The following is a 21268-nucleotide window of genomic DNA, read 5'->3' on the forward strand; positions in this document are numbered from 1 at the left end:
AGATCTTATCAAGAAAAGAAGACTCTAATGATCCACAATATGACAATGAGCTTCTTCCATAAGGTGTCTAGGGAAGACCAGATCAAAACATGCAAGCTAAATATACAACTTCAGCCATTAAATTAAAAGTATTTGATCACAATACATTTAGATATACATAAACAGCATGCAAAATTGAAAGTACAAATAGGACCATATCTTGATTCTAAGTGTTCTGTCAGAAATACTGCGAAATCACTAAACTCATAAGACTTTCCAACCAGCACACCTGGTAATAGGAGGTCTTCAGTATTAGCATGGCAATTCATCATGAACACTCGAGGTTGATAAGAAAAATTTCAGACTAACTCTATAGAATGTAGTTGGCAATAAATATTTTGTATTCATTTTTCAACCCAAAAATTCCACAAATGAAACCATAGACATTAATAACAAAAGTTGGATAAAACAAAAGATTGGATGCCAAGCACTTGTAGCAAATGGATAGACTGTCATAAGTTTGAAGAATAAAGCATGTTCAAAAATTTAAACCCATCACAACATATACAGATATTATTGACAATATTGGAATTAGCATTATAAAAAAATATACAGCCATCAGAATAAATGTAAAGCCACACACCGTAAACTGAAAAGAAAATGAATGTTACGATTCATGCATATTCTGATATCATACCTTTCCCATAATCCGAAAAAACTGTCAAATAAATAGGAAAATATTACTTGCAATGACTGAAAGTTTTTTTTTCCGGTAAGTTTAACGTTTGTTTTGTATGATATTGTAAAATGAAGATTCAAGTGCCAAACCATATAACTGATTTACAGGGATGGTTTTATGAGGTCATCAAACAAAGCGGAAATTGGTAAAATTGGAAATAAAAAAACAGTAAAAAAAGGAATCCAGATTTCAATTAGCGGAATTCCCCTAAAAAGTGGAAAAATATCAACTCTAGATTTACAAAACATACAAAACTACTTTAATCAGTATGGTAATTTGCACCCTTGAAAAAAATTGTTTAAAATTTCAGGTGTATGTTGGTATCTAACAAATGATGACAAACAGTAAGGAAAATTGTGAAATTTAACAAATATGCTTAGATCTTGAAAAATACCAGACCAAATATGACACCATTTCATGTATTTCAAGGAGAACAGCTGCTAAACCTTGAATTTGGAAAAGTTAAACAAAGATATGACCTTCATTTCATGATCAGAAACCTAATAATACTGAAGGTCAAACTGTTCCCTGAAGCCAATTTACTAAGTACCGATAACCCAACCCTACAAAATCATCATACCCTGTTTAATAAGTAGTATGAATGAACTACAAAGGCAGGGAAAAGACAAGAAATGTAAAATATACCTCTGTTGATACTGAATTTTTTCATCTTCTTTGTATCTATTCATCATGTCATACCTTTCTCTTCTCTCCATTCTCTGTAAACCATACAGTATCAATATAGCCGCACAATAACAATAACAAACATATGGAAAATTATCAACTGTTAATAAACTCAATTATGTTAGTTTACATATGTAAATACACAAATCATTTAGGTTTGGATTTAGAAATATAGTTGGTGGAGTTCAATTCTGAAACCATTCTATTTTCAAGAGCTTAGCAGTGTGCACTTCTGTAAAACAAGCACTACTTTATTTCGGATGCACAGACATATGACATATGTATGGACTGATATATGTATGAACATACCCTAGCTCTCTGAGCATCCTTTAACATTTGTCGTTTATGATTCCGTTGAAAGCTAGTGATGATTCTCCTTATACGTGTATTTAGATCTGACATGGATGGCCAGGGTAGTTTTTCCTCATCATCACATTCCATAGCAGATGGTGTGGAAAGGTCTTTGGCAGCATTACTGTTCTCCTGACTAGAGAGAACGGATGTACAGGTATCCTCATCTTCATCTTTCATCACACTGATATTACCTTTAGTATCATCTAAATCTTCCCTATAATCATTGATTTTTTTTTATTAATGAAAATACTCATTGCAAATGTCTCTTCACTTACATTTTCTCATTTTAATCCCATATATGAAAAATCCTACATCAATATTGTCTCAGGGCATAATCTAGGCGCCAAAATGGAGATTTTAGTTGCCAAGAATTTTTAAAAGTAGTTAAAAGTCGCCAACTCGTGTTCTTTTAAGAGAAGTGAAGTCGCTGTACAATTTGACCAAAGAGAGATAACTCTAGCCCTTCCAGGTAATAAACAACCAAATTAGCGGCAATTTGCGTAACGAAGAGAAAACATAAATTGGAAGAAGTTCACATAATTTTTGTCAGTTCCAAGCAATCCAGGGAATATTTCACCCATTCTAACGACTTGGATAATGGATAAAACCAGCAGTACTTATTTGAATGAAACTTATTCAACTTATTGAGTTCAAAATCAAAGGAAAACAATCACAAAAGGTAAGGTACATGTACATTTTGTGTTCCTTGATTAAATTTGTAATTTGATGACAACAATTAATTTATTTACTCAATGAGAGACTCTTACAGTGATTTCAATGGTTTTAAAAAACAATTAATAATTGGTAGGTTCAGCTTGGATCACAGTTATGTGTATGAGTGCATGTGGGTTCGAAGTGACACTTTGTTTTGATAAGGCAAAAATAATGATTATTAAGCTAACTATTATCATTTATAATCCCACTTAACAATGTACATATACATGCATGTCTGTACAGGTTGATTTGTGTCCCTACGTGGGCGCCATTTGTATTATAAGAAACAAGTTCTCAATGACAATCTGATCACTTACTATATTCAATTAAAGTTACTTATTATACATGAACTTATTCATTTGCAAGTATAGAAAATGGAATTACAGTATTAAACTTAAACTTATCTTATTTGTTTATTATTTATTAGAATACATGTCCTTGAGATACAACTTCATATCAATACGATAAAATATTCTAGCGGTGATGTATGATTTCTCCCCATTCCAGTCTCACTTCTCCCTATCACTCCTGGAAGGGAGAAGTAAAATCTCCCATTCACTGAATCCTAGATTATGTCCTGGTGTCCTTTAATATTCATTGATATTATTTGTTTGTTTCATAATGATTCATCATTTCAATGCAACAGTGAAACATCAGACTAAGATAACATCATATATATACAAGGGTTGGATATCTGATCACTGATGGTTAGTATGTTTTCAGTGACTGTAGATTCAATAATAACTAGGACAGCAAGTATAAACTTTGACAATCTAAATTTCCTAGAACAGTGATATCAACTGAAATCAAACCTCTGATATATATATTACATGCAGGTATCACAAATCACCTAACTTCTTAAGATACAAGTACTTACTCATCATCACCACCATCATTTTGTTCAGCAGCTAAAGCAGCTCCTGCTGGTGGACCACAACGAGCGAGGAAACATAAACAGGGGTCGTTCCTCATCAAGTTATACTTCTCATAACCTGAAATTTACAGGAAATATTTGTGTTAGTGTATAGTTAATTACAGAGTAAAAACTACTGTCAGAATTGACCCAATAAGAACTAAGGAGTAAATTCACTAATACTAGTTCCAGGCTTAGGCCCAAAAATAAAATGTCTGTTTTAGGGTTACATTCCTCCCAAAAATAGGGTAGGTAGGTATTTTCATTTTATTTTTTTTTTTTCATTTTATTTTTCTCAACTAAAGTTGAGCCTATATTTGTAAAATAGCATCATGTTTAAGTCATGAAAGTGTATGGTTTTAAGTAGAAAGTTTAATGTTTAACATACACATCTATTAATCATGTCTTTTATTACAATACATTTATTGTATTTTTTGTAGGAATTTTGAACAAAATATAAGTACACTGTATTTGAAAATGATACCTGCAAATACAAGTTACAAATTTCTCTGTTCATTGACATATTTTTTTAAAGAAAAAGTGAAAAATGCATATTTATATGAATAAAGTGTTATCAAAATGTTTCATTCAAGAAATGAAGAATGTCTGACCTGTATGTTATAGATGTACAAATGTATGTCTGGTATCGTAAAATAAGTTGCAACACTTATTGTTAATGTTTTTCTGTCAACTTCTTCATGATAGAGCTCAAAAAGCTCCCCAAGTAAAATCAGTCTACTTGGAAGTGATGACACCAAAAATTTGCTTTCTTGGTGACAGCATTTATTATATTTTAGTGCCATGATACTCGTGGCTTCCATTGCGCTCATCATCAGTTATACGCTCGGATTTACGTGATATAAATCAGCCTTCTATTCAAACGCTTTTGTGACCTGGTTTTAAACGTACTTTTGGTTTGACCGGAAATGATCTGTATTATACAAGAAATTGGTGGAAATTACCAATTTTGTTAATTTGGGAGAAAAAATGTATTAGGGTCGGGGGAAAAAAAATTAGGGTCAGTCGCGAAACCTGAATCAGACATTTTTTTGGGGGGCCTTACTATTTTGCGAAAGTTTCAACTTACTATATGAAATTTTCTATTTGCCTATTTTAAATCACAAAATTTGTACTGTAACAATCCATACATACATCTTAAATCAATGCCCACTACACAATTTTTTTTTCTCAGTGTAAAAATTCCTTTAACACTTATGGTGACATCCTCAATTCCTGATACCTGTAAGACAACCAACAATAATTCATGTACATAATTAAAATGCCCAATCTTAAGAGTTTATGACTTACCATGTTTAAATACACCAATCAACAGAGATCTATCAGATAGTTCATCCCACCATGGTGTTGGTGGATCCCCTTCAACAGTAGTTCTTGGAAGCTCTATTTCACTGAAACAAACATCAACACATCAACATCAGATCATTTGTAAATAAACTCTGAATAATGTGCTTGATCATATACCCTAATTTGATCATTACCCTTTCAAACAGTAGTTTGGCTCATTCTCCAGATATATCTCCACTATCATACAAACTAATGCATGAATGTCCTGTATAAGAAACATCAGACATCACGATTGTCACTGATGTGATTAGGGTTAGATCGCTAATGTCATCACATATTCAACAAACAGGAAACTTACACTTAAAAACAATATTGCAATACCTTTGATAAGTATTAAGTCACCTCAGGAAGGAACAGCTACACACTGACTAAATCTCAAAAGATCTTGGTAAATGATAGCTTAGTGTCTATCTATTGACCAAACTGATTCTACTTAACTTGACGGAAATTCTATTGAACTAAATGAAATAACCACTGAATTGCATGTTCATGTACACATATGTTAAAAGATTAAATATTTTTAGTAATAGTATATATATACATGTATTATAAACTACTATAGATACCCTTTGTTTTTGTAAGATTACCTGACATCCAGTCCTTTGTTGATTTTCTCTGCAGCATCACCAATTATTTCTTCTCTTAGATAGTACAATAATCTGACTCGCAACAACACTCTAAAAAAAGGATAGGAAAAACACATCAAGAATAAGAGACACAAGTGTAACTCAGTGTGGAACAGGTGAAATAGCAATATAAGGACTTTTCAATGCAAACATAACATGAGGCAAGTGTAATTTGTGAATGGACAAAGATATAAGCTAGCAAAGAATTTTGATAGATGTGTCACTTATCATAATTTGGTATCATGCTCAGTCCTAGAAACTTATTACAAGTTGTCCAATATTACGAGTGTATTTGCAGATTACCTCCTATCAGATAGATCCTCAGCGATGATTCTAAGGTTTAATTTGTATAGATAACTGTTGTGAGGTCTTCGACATTAAGTGACCTTGCCAAATACAAATAATAAGATATTGCAGATATAATTATTGTTTACATGTCAAAGAAGCCTTATGGTACATTTGTTAGATACACAAATCAAAACAGAACATCAGTTTTAAGAAATCATCACTTTAAAGTATGTGTTGGACCTCTTTATCATCATTTGTTCAAAATTACAAACATTTGCTTCAGTATTTTCTGAAAAGTACAATAAATAAAACAAGAAAATAACATACTTATCCTAAATTAAACATGTAACAATATGTTCTAGAGTTTGAAAAATTTAATGCTATCCATGGAAAGCTTCAGCATGACATTTAAATTCACAACAAAATCCAACTTTTCAGGACAAACTTAATCTGCCTATGGAAATGGGTGATGGGAATTTTTAAGACTTGAACAAGTATTTATGAATAAAAGACACCAAAGGAAAGAGTGTCATGGTTTTTCTTCAGGTCATCATCCTAATGGAAGAGGCAACCCTTCATAATCCTGTCAATACAAAAGGACCCTAATTTATGCCAAACACACATAAGAAATCATCATTACTCAATATGTGTTGGATCTCTTGATCATCATATGTACTGCTGTAATTGTATTAAACTTCTTGAGTATCCTCAAATGAAAGAACAAATTTTTGTGTTTTAATTTCCATGGTTTTGTAAAATTATAAGCGATTCATAATATAAAATGATTAAAAATAAATGTTTAAAATTTCATTTGACTCTTTTTTTTAATTTATTTACTGCAAAAATAGCAGAATATACTTCCATGATAGTGATTCATCATTCATAAGTATACAAGAATCACTGCTTAAATCATATTTTGGGGGTTGGAGGTAAGGTTAAGGATCAAGTTTTAACAAATTACAACCCAAATCTTAGAAAGCTAACTCTGTGACCAAACAATCCTGAGTGCAGCAAATGAGAGAAACTAGAGACACGCTCTTAAAATGAACGTTAGACAAATAATAAATCATCACTACACACACTATTGTGGACCTCTTACTAATGTGCATCCATTCAACATACAAACATTTTTTTTTTTTGTGTGTGTTCGCGGTACCTTTGTTCAAATTCTTAGACAGGCTTTACATGACAGAACCTGTAATTGTAACAACTAGTTCAAAGGAGAAGTAGTAACCAAACAACAAAAAATCTTTACAAAGCTTTGACACCAATTTTATTTAAACAGTAGAATTACAAAATGAACATCAGAAAAATAAGAAATCATCATTAAGCAATATGTGTTGGATCTCTTGATCATCATATGTCCCAATTCAAAATTCAAAATATCAAATCTAAGTCGTGTATAGAGGCTCGTTATCTTTCTTGTAAACCAACCAGTTCTCCAGATTTATGGACACCGATATGATCATTATAAGTATACAAACATTGGAAACAGAAAACACATCAGACAAATAAGAAATCATCATTACACAATATGTGTTGGATCTCTTGATCATCATTTGTCCTAATTCAAAATCCAAATAACCAAAAATATTCATGTTTGAAAGCTTTTGTTATTTTTCTTTGTGTGTATCAACCAGCAGTCTTCAATAAATTCTTATAGAAAAATTGTTGACATTTCAAAAAATGCTGGACCAAAACAGCCTTTACTGGACTAATTTTTTTGTGTGTATTTAAGTCCCAATAGGCGATAGATTTTTACAAGAATTATGGTTCTTCCTCTTATTAAGGAGTGGAACAACATCAGACTTACACACAGCCTAAAAACAAGTTTTTCTTCTGATTAGATTGCAAAATTGTTGGTTTTGTCCATTGGAAAGTCGGTCTTCATGAAGACTGAACCAGTTCTATAGATTGTGAACACCAGTATGATCATTTTAAATCATCAAACATTTGAAACAGAGAAAACAAGATTGATTTTTTCTCCCCAAGCACATCAGATAAATAAGAAATCATCATTACACAATATGTGTTGGATCTCTTGATCATCATATGTCCTAATTCAAAATGCAAAATAACAAATTCACGTATACAGACTTTTGTTATTTTTTTGTCTAAACCAACCAGCAGTCTTCACTAAGTCCTACAGAAAAATGGTAGACATTTTCAAGAAATGCTGGACCAAAGTACCCTTTCTCTGATCAAGGTGTGGAACAATGTCAAACTGACAGATCACTGGATAACACATCTCTGCTGGTTGGATCTCTATATTAATTGTTTTATCCACAGGACCAACAGACTTTGTGAAGACTGAACCATTACACAGATTGAGAACACCACTATAAGAAATGATTTTAGAAGGAACAACAGTTTAGCAGAAATTGGCAAAATGGGAAGTAAATAAATTTTAAAAATAAAGAATCATTATGGTAAAATCAGGATTACAAACAAAAACCAAAACAGAAATCTGCCAAAAAGCAAAAGAATATAATCCCAGCAGTATCATCATCTCAAATCATTTACAAACATTTGTAACTAAGGAAACTGGATATTTCCCCCAAACAGACAAATAAGAAATCATCATTACACAGTTTGTGTTGGATCTCTTTATCATCATATGAATGACTTTTGAATCTTACAGAAATGCTGTAAGCCAACTATTTTAAAAGATACTTATTCCATGTTTCAGGGTGTCAATTCAATTTTGATGCTATTTTATCTTGACTTACACTTTATCTTACATATATTTGATAATGAAGGACTATTTCATGACAATCTGTTTTCACCTCTCTTGCGAGGGGATGGGTTCTGGAAAATTTGTGAAAATAACAGACCATTAATGAATGTGATTTGATTTATAGTATTCAGTGGAGAAAATTAAAATGTTTATTTACCTCTCATCTTTCAGAGAACATTGTAAAATAGATTGATATTTTTACAACAGAGAAGATTTTACGAGGTCAACAAAGAAAGAGGAAATTGGCAAAATCAGACGTAAATACACAGGGAAAAAAAAGAATCGTAATGGTAAAATCCAGATTTGAAATAGTGGAATTCCACTATAAAGCAGAAAAAAATCATCCCTGTCACAAGAACATCAGGCATAAAAGAAATCATCATTATAAAATATGTGTTGGATCTCTTGATCATCATATGTTCTCACTAAATAATAAACGAAAGGATGAAAAAGCTATTTTAAGGTGATTAAGTTGAACTAAGATTATGTCCTAGAGTTAAACATTTGAACCAAATGTATCACTGGTTCTTGGTGTTAATATTACAAAATTTTTGTATAGATTTTAAGTGTAACCATGGATACTGTATTCTTTTACAGGAGTAAATGCGTAAAGCAGAACACTAGAGAAACTCATTCTCCAGAACAGATATTTATCTACTATGGACTTTTAACTAAGTCAATATGTTATAAATGGACCTGATTGGTATAGAGCAATTGCCGAACAACGGTTTATATCAAGATCTAAATTTAGAAGTATAGCGTCAATATACATATAAATAGAAACACAGCATCAAGATATTTAAAAATAGAAACAAGTCTTCATGTATGTGGAATGTCCTATGCATCAGGTGATCATTATAACCAATGAACAAAAATGAGTGCTATACAATATGTTACATTTTTTCTATATTTTACAATAAAATCAAAGAAGGTTTAAATTTACTACAAATTTTATTTTTTAAACCCACTTCTGCAACATAACTACTCCAATCACATGACATCCCAGAACCAAAATGAAGGATGTGTAAAATGAGCAAAATATAGCAGATGGAACATCAGAACTTTAGTAGGAGATAATCATCTCTTGTTCTTTATAAGTTTTAGTGTCTACTTCATTTGAGCAATAGCAATCTGCATACTCAAGTGGGTACTGAAACATAAAACCCTTTCACTAGTACATTTTGGTGAAAGGGAGACAAATGGCCCTTCATTCCCTCCTCCAAAATTAATCGATAGGAAATAATGGTCAACAGAACAGCAAATATAGCCCTTCCTTATCTTAATCAATGAGGCATTTGGTACATTGTCATTTTAATCTGAGGATATCTTTTAAATTATCCCAAAAATTAGAATACCAGCTTATCGTGATTTACTTCTAACATACTTGTTAGCGTGTCTGTGTAGATGTCTTTTGTATCCATTATCCTTTAGTATAGACTCAGGATCAATGTCGAACTTAGCCATGGCTATTTCATGCTGAGATTCTTTCTCCTTCTTGTTGGCTTTGTTCTTGCCTTTCCTTCCTCTTGGCACAGGGGCAGACAACCCTATAAAACAGTCATATGTGATGCAAACTATGAAAAGCAGGAAGAATGTTTTTATTTTAATTTTACCTTCACTGGCTTTATCAATACTTCCATGAAATAAATGTATTGGATAAATTCAAATAAATTCAACATGTAAGTTTTTAAAGTTTATTTAAGACTAAGCTAATATGTTCAATGGACCTACTATTTCTTACCTGAATTTCTATACCACAACAACAAAGTTTTATTCAACAGGAATCAAGAAAATTAGAACATGCAAGACCAAATTATCAATTTTTGATAAAATTATGATTTATTCTTTTTGTAAATTTGACTATTGTGAGTGAAATTATGTTCATATTCTACACAAAAGCATATCAAAAGAATAAGGAGCATCAAGCTCCTTTATTTGTCCCTGCCACAAAGCAGCAGAGGAGCATAGTTCAGGCTGGCTTATACACTGTTCAACATTTACTTTCAGTTTTCATGTATATTTTATTTAAAAAAAGTACCTGAATGATTTTTCAATGACCCATCATTGGAAGGAGAGATCAAGTCCCAAATGAATTCTTTAATCTTCTCATCACCCTTGTAAACTTTCAATGAGTACATTAACTGAAATGACAGAAGTTTCAATACATACTCACATAAGTTCATTAAACAAAATAGGCTTATTATTACCAATCATTTCACTACTATTAAAATATCATTTTTTTTTAACATATCACTCAAACATACTAATTTCTGTTATGATGATCATCAAACTCTAAAAGCATAATATTTTAAACAAGATAGTAAATTTATCCAATAATCTTAGACTTAAATTTCTAATTTCTCTAACTGCAAATTCAAAACTAGATTATTTTTGTCTGAATATAGCTGAAATATTGCTGCTCGGACGTTAAACCCCAACAAACAAAACAAACAGATTATGAACTTCTAACATGTTAACTTTTTTGCTAATATTGAGCAATCATATTTTGTAATAGCTTACCAATGCCCGGGCTATTGTTTCCACATCTTTGATACACATACTCCTTTTAAAGACACCATGGCCTATTATATCTGACCATCTTCCCCAACTACAAAAAAAGACAAAAATGTCAACAACAAAAAAACATACTTCACAAAGATATCAGAATTATACAATAAACTTTATTTTACATCACTAGCTGGCTTCTAAATTTGTGTGTGGGAGTGGACCAAAGTGCACTAATAAGGATATCCTGCCAGTACACTGTTAGCCCTCCTGCCAGGTTATCGCTGTAGTAAGCTTTCTTGACTGCAGGCTGTTGCTACAGTTAGCTACATTGTATCATGCCAGCAGGCTATAGCCACGGTTAGCCTACCTGCCAGCAGGTTGTTGATGCGGTAAGCTTTCTCGACAGCAGGCTGTTGCTACAGTAAGCTACATTGTATCCTGCTAGCAGGCTGTTGCTCGTGGATAGCCATGACCATGGATCCGAAAATGGTCAAAAATGCCGGTCATTGACTGACTAATTTTGCAAATGACCAACGACAATTTTCCAATATTGGACATAAAAAAATTATAAATTACAGTCTGTGTGGTTTCATTAGCATATAAACATCCAGTCTACCAGTCTCCTAGTTGTCTACTGGAAATTAAGTGACAGGTGTGTGTCAATTTTAGCCGATGTGCAACCACCTGTGACTGTAATTAACCTGAAATTGATTAGTTGATTGCATAATTGAATAAACAGTTCACATAATTGAATAAACAGTTCACATGCAGCCTCGTTGCCTATATGAATTAATTGAAGTAATTCGGAGAATCTTCATACATTTATTAATTAAGAAAAAAGATTGACAAGTCCACCATTTTCACACCAATCTTTCAGAGGTAAGGAAAGCACATAGAACTGAAACTTCAAATCAGTCGTACATGTAGTTTGTAATTATTAATTCTTCGATTGAATCATTTTAACACAGAAGTCAACAGACCATTCAAATCAATAGACAAAATGTGTTCGTGATTTTCTTTTATAAATAATCAACATCTTTTTTCATCACTCGGAAGCTTTTGGCTGTTTGCATATGTGATGAAAAAGTCCAAGAGATACGATGTTTTGTTTACATGTTGGAATGTCCACGTGTGGTCGAAACCGAACTTGTTCATTCGCTCTGATATTTTGTAAAAGACAGAGTATGTGATGAAATAACACACTTTCCAATATTTATCTTAAAATAACTACATGCAATTTTTATTTTCGATCTGAGCATGTATAAAGACTTGACAAAAATGTCAGCTGAAGTTTGATAAAATGTCCGGCATGGGCTGTCAAAATTTCCAGACCTTTGGCCATGACATTCGAAATATCTCAGTCCAGTATAAAACAGTAAGCTCAGTCATTTATACTGTTACTGTAAGTCTTGAAATACAGGTAATAAAGAAGTTTACAATGCTTACCCAAACACCAGAAGGTTTTTCTCTACTTTAAAGCATTCAGATCTAGAATACATTTCACCAATAGCACCACGGGCATCAAAATCATCATCAGAATCTCTACCTCTACCACGTCTACCTTTCCTTCCTTTCTTTCCCCTTCCTCGGCCTCTCCCACTACCATCATCTTCTTCTTCTCCTCCTTCCTCATCAGTCGAGGATTCTAAATCAGATATCTCCATGACACCATCATCATTGCCATAGCGAGCTGTTTGTTTCCTCATTCTGGGCTCTTCCACAATCAGCTCATTCTAAAATAACAAGTAATGTACGACTGAACAGATAAGAGATAAACACACCCTTCCTATAAAAACAATTTACGCACTAACAAGGATATTTACAAGTACTTGAAAAATAAAATAACCAAACTTACACTTTAAGTGTGTTTTGCTGAATTCCACTAAGGTTTTTTAAATTTGAGAAGAAATTGAAACTAGATCCATACCTTGTCTTGATCCATGCTGACATCAGCTTTCTTGGCCCATTTCTGCCAGAAGTTTGGATCATTAATGTCAATGTCACTTCTATTATCAGACATGGTAAAACTAGCCTGTAAAACATACATAACATTTAAAAGTTTCATAAAACCAATTAGAGTAATATTTACGGTTACAAAAAAGAAATATACATGATATTTTACTGACCTTCTAAAAGCTTTTTTCTGCAAATACTCATGAAATATCTAAATTTAAGCAATTCATACAAGAAATTAAATTATGTACAAAGATTTACAACCCTGAAATGTTTCACATTAATGTACATTTACTGACAGGTCTTCCTGTAAGACTACTTCTATCCACTGCACCCATCTTATAACTTGTTGGATTGGCCTACATGCAAGCAAAATAACATAATACCTTAGAAAATGTTGATCCTTTGCCTTCAGACTCAATTTGAATGACTTGAGTTCTTCTTTGTAAGATTTGATCAATATCTTCCTCACAGAAATCATCTCCAGCATTGTCATCTTCCATCAGAGCGCCATAGGCTCCCTTCCTCAGTAACTCTTCAATTTCCCTTTTGGACAGCTGCTCTCTCTATAAAGAATAATAAGTTACTTTACAAACATATTCATGAATAGAGTATATTTGAAATGTTTCAATACCAATTTTGCAGAAGTAACATTGAGCACTTTTTGTTTAAAATCAAAATTAAACAATTTGGATGATTTAAATATAGGAATATAATTTAATTTCAGATGTAACATGCTTTCTGATTGGATAAAAAATTTGGTCCGACATCTCATAGACTAAATTTTATTGTGTGACTGTGACGTCATCAACCTTTTTAATGATTTACTTGTTACATTAAATTACAAGGAATGACTGATGTATTTTTCTGGGGTATATTTGAAATAACCTCAATATTTGTGGTGCAAACTTAAAAAATAACCAGGTTATTTAGTGAGACTACATGATTGAGGTTATTTCTTCACAGAAAAAAAATAAGGCATTCCTTAAATATTTTCAAATTGTCAAATAATTTTGAGGCACGGGGGTCACTGTCACCTGCAGATGATGTTAAAGAACATTTAAAATATTCTGAATAAAAATGACAGTTATCAGAAAAAAAAATCAAAGATGAACTTACAGGGTTAGCTGCCTTATCTCCTCCCATGGACTGCAGAACTGCTTTATCTAAACCTAACTTCATGGAAGCCCTATCAAACATTTCCCTTTCATAAGAATTCCTGGTGATCAGTCGATATACTTTTACTTCCTTTGTTTGTCCAATTCTGTGACATCTAGCTTGGGCCTATGATTAAGTACATTTAAATTACAACATGCAAAATTGTAGGAAATCCAGACCATCAAAATTAAGCAAATCCATTCCAATTAATTGGCTGACAAATATTTCACATTGAACATACATAATATTTTCATTTTCAAATCTGCTTTTACATAAAACTACATATATAACCCCTTCACTTTAACTTTCAATCATATTAATGCCTGAGTTTGGCAAATCTCCCATTGCAGTGACTGAATAAATGTTTTCCTACATCCACATCTACACACCATGCTGTAACATCATGTAAAACAACTTAAGGTGGAGTTGCACTGAAAGAGTTGGATCATCTTTCTTTGCAGGTATCAGACATAAATGTACATGTATAATTATGCACATGACTTTCAACCTTCCTATAAATTTCATCAAAATCTATTGAGTGGAGAAGGAGGAGTTGTGTTTACAATTTTAAGCAAGTAAAACCTTTAAGATGAATTACCTCCCTTTGCAGTCGTCCAAATAGTATTTTTTCATGCATAATGTAAAACAAAATGTTTACCATTAATACATTAATATAACTTCATTAAAATATACAGATTTCTAAGAGATGAATTAAGAAATATCTGGATAGACAAACAGGGTAATGCCTATACACCTGGAAAAAAAACTTTGTAAGAATGGGTATATAATTATAGGGTCTAAACTAGCATACAGACTTTACTTTTTGATTTTAAGTCATTTTCACACACAAAAAATCCACAATATACACTCATACATTTCAGTCATTTACTATGATGACTTGTCTACCTGTAGATCATTTTGAGGATTCCAGTCAGAGTCATAGATAATGACAGTATCTGCAGCAGTGAGATTAATTCCCAGACCTCCAGCTCTGGTACAAAGGAGAAACACAAATCTATCGGAGTCTGGCTTGGAAAATCGATCTATTGCCTCCTGTCTCATTATACCGGTAATTCTACCATCCAATCTCTCGTACATGTACCTAAAACAATAATACTACTATGTACGTCAGTACTAAAAAAAAAATACATAAGTCTGAAATCGAAATGAATTTGACATAAACTAGCATAATTATTCAAAGCTAAAATATTGCTTCCAAATGAAGTACATCATAAATCAAGTATGGAGCTACATTAAAAAAATTTGATTAGTTTCATCAAAACCATTGTTTTGATTCTAAAAGGACATTTTTCGTTACCTTGACCTTCGATCAAACACAAATTTATCTAACTTGCTTCAGTAATTCACTTCCAAATATTTACTTCTAAGACATCATGTTTGGGTACTCAACAAGTTGAAAAATTCTTACCTTCTGTTAATTAAATAATCCTCTAGAATATCAAGCACTTTGATCATCTGAGAAAATATCAGCACTTTATGTCCATTCTGTTTAAGTTTTGGTAAAAGTTTGTCAAGTAAAACAAGTTTTCCAGATGAATGCACCATAAGTTTATGAATTTCTATTCCATCTAATTCCCCTTTATGTTCCTTTTCTTTTGTTTCCCTTATAATCATATCTTCAGCACCTAAAACATAAACATGCAATACTGTTATTTATTTGGTTTTCAGGGAGTTCTTTTGGCACTGGTAAAATACAGTATCTGCTACTTTAATTGATAATATCAAAGGGCTGTTCCTGAAAAAGTTCTATGAGAGCCTCATGGTTATAAGGCACATTATATGAATTCTTATATGTGGTTGGAAGTCCATTAAAATTTAAAAAATATATATATTATTGTTAATTCTAAACTAAATTGTAAAAGTGACTAGTGTGGAAACAAAATGTCTTCCCACTCATCATATTTTTTCCGGGAAAAGCCCTGACTTTGTTCCTCCTGAGAAAAGATACAACATAAACTGAAATTTATACACATAAACTTCTAGACACATTTAATCATTTTCAATCTAAAAAAAAATTCATTAATTTAGAAGTTATTTGAAAATTTTATTTTGGGACAACTTGTTTCATAATGGCATTAAGTTGAAATGAAACCCTACATGCTTTATCTCAAAATTATGTCATTGTGTAGGAGAAGTCAAATTTTAATTAATACAATTTGATCTGGAAATTTTGTCATAATCTTAAAAAGGATCAGGCTTTGATTAAACAGTCTACTGAATTAATCAATAGTTTCTACATTGTTTTCATTGAAGTTCCATATTTTTTTTATGAACAAGGGGAACTTACCTTTGACCAAGTAGGGGTGATTACAACATTTCCTCAGTTCCATCATTGTATTCAGTAGATTTGGAACATTAGCAGATGTTGTGGAACCTTTGGACAAGAATGTGAAGTTCCTTTCAAGAATAGCACGATAATACTTTTTCTGAATATTAGTCAATTCCACTTCAATAATTGTTTCTTCTTTTGCAGCCAAGTTTTTCTCAACATCTTCTTTCAATCTTCTAAGCATCATAGGTTTGAGAAGAGCTTTGAGTTTATCAACCTGGTCATCAGTTCTTAAAGTTCCAAACTCTGCCAAGAAGGCTGTTGCTGAATTAAATTGTTCAGGCTCCAAAAAGTTCAGTAAACTAAATAACTCCTCCACATTGTTCTGTAGAGGTGTTCCAGTCAGTAGCACTCTATGTTCCTGTAAATAAAAAGCAAAAATGACCAATTGATAATCAGTTTTAACAGAAGCAGAATTGTCTCACAAGAGATATCCCAAAGAACACACAAACATATATATTCTATAGGAGTAGTGATTTAAAAATCACATGCAACTTTTGGAGTACACATCAAGATGTTGCACGCTACATCATGATACCCCCACTTAGCCATTTTTATCCAACCTGGAAAAGGATACCATTTCAAGTCATCATGAAATGGCAATATACCAAATATCCATGCATTCCCCCCAAGCGTAACTGACAAATAAAGTGATTGCAACATAACCCTACATTAATGAGTTGGAGTATAATTATAAATGATTTACGGTTGAATGGATTAGTTTTATAGTACCTAGACTGATCCGTGCAACTAAAATTGTGGTCTGACACTGACAATCAGTTTCAGGTTAGTCATCTACCTGTCAAATTGATCCATTAAACCAGTGATCCCATCACATGACTACAGAGCAGTCAACATATTTTACAATTTCAGTTGTTTTGTTCGTCAATTTCTACACGTTTTTACATAATGCTATAGATTTAAACATCAATTAATTACTTAAATTTTACATTTGTTTTATTTCTAACAAAGTACAATATGTGGATTTAATATCTGAAATGAAAGGTAAATACATTGGATTCATTTCAATGGAAATTCTTAAATTTACATGAACCAATCATCCATCATTTTACATAACAAAACTGCTATCAAATCAGTCACCAGTAATTGGTTATTAAGTGATCAAAGCTGTCAGTGATCAATCAGTCAACGGTCATTAATCTGTCAAATAGTTGCATGTATCGATTCTGGGACTGTAATTACTTTTTATTAAGAAAATAAGAAACTTGCATCAAGCTGACAATACAACATTAACTTACACAATCCACAAATTTGAGACCTTCCATCAGTTTACACTTCTTATTTTTAAGTCTATGTGCTTCATCAATAATAAGACATCTCCAGTCAATAGTGCTTAGTAGTTCACAATCTGACAGAATGATTTCAAATGTTGTCACTAACACATTGAATTTAGTTATATCTGCTATTTTCTGCCCATCCTCATCCTTGTAGAACATTTCATATTCTTGTAACATGAATTTGCTGGTATTGCTAAAATAAAATCATATTCATTGATAACAGCATCAATATAAATGTTTCAAGGCAATATTCGTTTTACATATTTTCTATAAATAAAGTTGATTTTTGTCTTTTATGAATAGTTTTACTTCTTTTATTTTGGGGCCTTTTACAGTAAGTTTATGGTATGGGTTTTGCCCACCACTGAAGACTGTGTGGTGAACTGTATTAGCTTAATTGTTCGGCAATCATACCACATCTATTTTTATAAAATAAAGAAAGAGAGGAGTTGATTAGTAAAGATATTGCATCTGTTACAGCAAGGAGTTGATTGTCATATCAACAAATTAAAATGTTATCTCATAACTATAAATTGCATGTCCCTATTGCAAGTTCTGTCAAATAATTACAATTTAAAGGCGACATATTGGGTTTTGTCACATTATGTCACAAAAAAACTCTTATTTCTAGCAACACCAACCTGCCATGATAAACTATAACATTTAAGAAAGTCCATGTCTCGAACTCTCTCTGCCAGTTCCCTAAGGTAGACAATGGAACAACCACAAGGAATGGTCCCTTTATACCATATTCAAATATCTCTTTCAGGAATGTTATACTCTGTATCGTCTTGCCAAGACCCATCTCATCAGCGAGTATACAGTTTTGACTGCAATCATATAATACGTTCAATTGATAGTTTAGCAGAAAACACTTCAAAATACTACGAAAGAGCTATACATCTATGAATATCTACCCAAGTGAAATGAAGGCAGCAGAAAAAATTATATTGATAACATTTGAAGTAATAGTATTGATAAAGCATTTCATATAGCCAGCTTTATTTGACTCATAGTATGCAGTGTGTATTATTTGACATACTGACTGAACTCAAAATAACCTAATTCTCACCTGAAGATAAAGATGTTATAATCAACTTACTGTTTATACCAGTTGAATGTTAACCAATTGACACCCTCAAGCTGATATTCTCGTAATGAGTTTCCACCTTTATACTCCTTTGACTTGTCCATTTTCTTCCAATTTTCTTTGTAAGGTCGCTGTACAACCTTCAAAATGGAAACAGAAGAAATGTTTTAAATCGTAATTGTATATATACATGTATCAACAAAATATTCCAAACTGCTTGCTGTTTTACATTTGACTGAAGAGACTTAAATTAATGTACATCCAAGGTACAGGACCTCCATTTTTAAAAATTTCATTAGCATAGGTCTCAGACCTTCAATACATTACATAGAATCTTTAAAGAGGACCTTTGGATTACATCAGGTGGAACTTTTGATTTAAATCTACATAGGCCCTGGACCTTACAACCTCAAAAGCAAATTCTGGCCCTATGACTGCATATTACAATTTGCTTTTTACTTGGATATCTTCATCATATGAAATAATTTACATTACCTGCACAAATTATGAATATCATATAATACTGTTTAAATGCTTTGAAAGTACCTGTCTTTCGTCCTCAGGTGGAGGATCTCTGTATTTATAAAAGAATTTGACCTTCTCAGGGTCAACATCCTGTTGTAGTTCCCATGTACTGTCTTCATATGGTAATCCTCGCCACTTTACCAAGAAATGTGTAATTTCTTCATTTGAAACTGGATCAGTTGTAACTGATACTTCCAAAACACGGTCAACTTCAACATAATCAGGATTAAACAACTCATCTTCATCCATCTACAAATTACAGAACAAGACTTAAAAGATATTTCAAACAAACATCTCTAAGCAAATATACACTGATCAACTGTACTAAAACATTCAACGGTGGATACCCTGTTATATGATGTATTTCAGGGTCAAAAAGACTCTATGACACCAAAGGCCTGGTCTTTTACTTGGTCCAAGAAGTAAAAATCTACAGAAATTTCCTGCACCAAATATTGGCATATCAACTACCAGCCATCACTCTTACATTGAATACAACACACTAACCAGTTTAGGAGTAAATATAAATTCACTTAATAGTAACACTATCATTGGGTCATTTTTTCATTTATATGACTACTGAACATTTCACACTTCAACATTAAATTTTGCATAGAAAGATACAAAAAACACATTCTTATATAGAAAATAGATTGCATAGTGGCACTGTATCAAAATTGCTACAATATTTTTTTATTCTCGGCAAATTGCATATCATTGAATTTTGGAAATACAAATATTTACTTACTGTCTCAAAATAGTTTGAGCTTTCTCGTTTAGCTCTAAATCTTCTAATCTTCATGTGGATTCGCTTGTCCTTTTCAAGCTCTGCTTGAGTTTTCCATTCACAATGTAAGTATGAACTGAAGATAGATATAAAGAATGTCAAAGAGCCATTCTATAATGGTAAATTTATAAACTACATATGTAGCAAAGGTATTTTGTTTCAACAAAACTTCATATACATCATTCTTTTATTGAAAAATTATCCAGTTGTCCAAGCTTACATAAAATGTACAGACTGCAGGCAAACAACCTTGGGGTTTCTGCTCAGCTTAAGATAAGATTGAATGAGTCTGTTAAAACATCATACAGTTAATTTATGCAAATCTTCTTATTACTCAGTACTCACTAGTTTTTAAATTTGACGAAGAATTCTTCAACTTCCTCTTCTGGCTGGCTTTCCTCATCATCATTTTCTACATCAATCTGTTAATAGATTTTACATTAAAGCACTGTTCACATATTTGGTTCATTCTAATATATTTACTGTCCTATTTAAACCAAAGACTGAATTCTTAAATTCTGCAATTTTTGTTCACATGCAGATGCAATTTATTGAGGCAAAACAAACAGAAAGTTACTGTAATAAATTTATAGAATCATGCCTGTAAGTTTGTTACCAGCTTAATTGATTCTGTCTTAAAACTTGCACAGGAATTAGTCATAAAAAATTATAACAAAGGTTCATTAATTAAAACATTTAAGTACTGATAAAATGCTTGACTAAAATATAATGACATAAATATATAAACATTTTAATGCTTACATCTTTGTCAACTTTTCTCATCCTAACCCCCAGAATTTTTTCTACAACCATAGCATCTTCTTCTGGAGGTGGAGGAATAGTTTCCTGAAATATTGGAATTAGTTGAATGAATGTTTGGCTTTAAAGTAATTAACAGTTAAACTCAACAGTAGAGGAACAAAAGTGTGACATTGAAGGTTTAGGAGAGGTCACTGATGACAAAGTTTCTAATCCATTTCCTTTCAAAAGTAAAAGATTATAACTGGACATAAATGGTTAACATGTTATGAGGAACAACCATATTAAAATTGTTAATAGTTAAAAAAAGTACCGTATTTGGTATTATGCACACATTTTTACATAGAAATTATTTTCAGAACATGGGGGTGCGTATTATACATCAATACATAAAAATTGGCCACGAAATTAAAGATTTTGGTACATGAAAGACATTGCGTA

At 32.0% G+C, this 21268-nt stretch overlaps 1 protein-coding gene across 10 annotated transcripts in view; it reads right to left on the reverse strand.

The window, feature by feature from the left end:
* The window catches only part of LOC148615825 (ATP-dependent chromatin remodeler CHD8-like), a 45519-nt gene that overhangs the window by 15199 nt on the left and 9052 nt on the right, over window positions 1-21268 (reverse strand). For 9 of the 10 annotated variants that reach the window (XM_088582469.1, XM_088582466.1, XM_088582468.1 and 6 more), the window contains exons 6-28: window positions 20831-20914; window positions 20414-20490; window positions 20030-20144; window positions 19303-19530; window positions 18769-18896; window positions 18308-18496; window positions 17628-17859; window positions 16327-16729; window positions 15448-15664; window positions 14925-15120; window positions 13980-14144; window positions 13247-13426; window positions 12835-12939; window positions 12354-12640; window positions 10920-11007; window positions 10438-10540; window positions 9784-9946; window positions 5336-5425; window positions 4692-4792; window positions 3348-3462; window positions 1712-1970; window positions 1364-1437; window positions 677-697 (exon numbers count right to left, since the gene is read on the reverse strand). In XM_088582469.1, the coding sequence (XP_088438595.1) occupies window positions 677-697; window positions 1364-1437; window positions 1712-1970; window positions 3348-3462; window positions 4692-4792; window positions 5336-5425; window positions 9784-9946; window positions 10438-10540; window positions 10920-11007; window positions 12354-12640; window positions 12835-12939; window positions 13247-13426; window positions 13980-14144; window positions 14925-15120; window positions 15448-15664; window positions 16327-16729; window positions 17628-17859; window positions 18308-18496; window positions 18769-18896; window positions 19303-19530; window positions 20030-20144; window positions 20414-20490; window positions 20831-20914 (3620 nt within the window). The remainder of the gene's footprint in view (window positions 1-676; window positions 698-1363; window positions 1438-1711; window positions 1971-3347; window positions 3463-4691; window positions 4793-5335; window positions 5426-9783; window positions 9947-10437; window positions 10541-10919; window positions 11008-12353; window positions 12641-12834; window positions 12940-13246; window positions 13427-13979; window positions 14145-14924; window positions 15121-15447; window positions 15665-16326; window positions 16730-17627; window positions 17860-18307; window positions 18497-18768; window positions 18897-19302; window positions 19531-20029; window positions 20145-20413; window positions 20491-20830; window positions 20915-21268) is intronic. The other variant, XM_088582462.1, reaches the window with a different exon arrangement.

Source organism: Perna viridis, chromosome 5 (assembly GCF_037379345.1).
Source record: "Perna viridis isolate PV_CMFRI_1.1 ecotype Kerala chromosome 5, ASM3737934v1, whole genome shotgun sequence".
Classification (NCBI taxonomy): domain Eukaryota; kingdom Metazoa; phylum Mollusca; class Bivalvia; order Mytilida; family Mytilidae; genus Perna; species Perna viridis.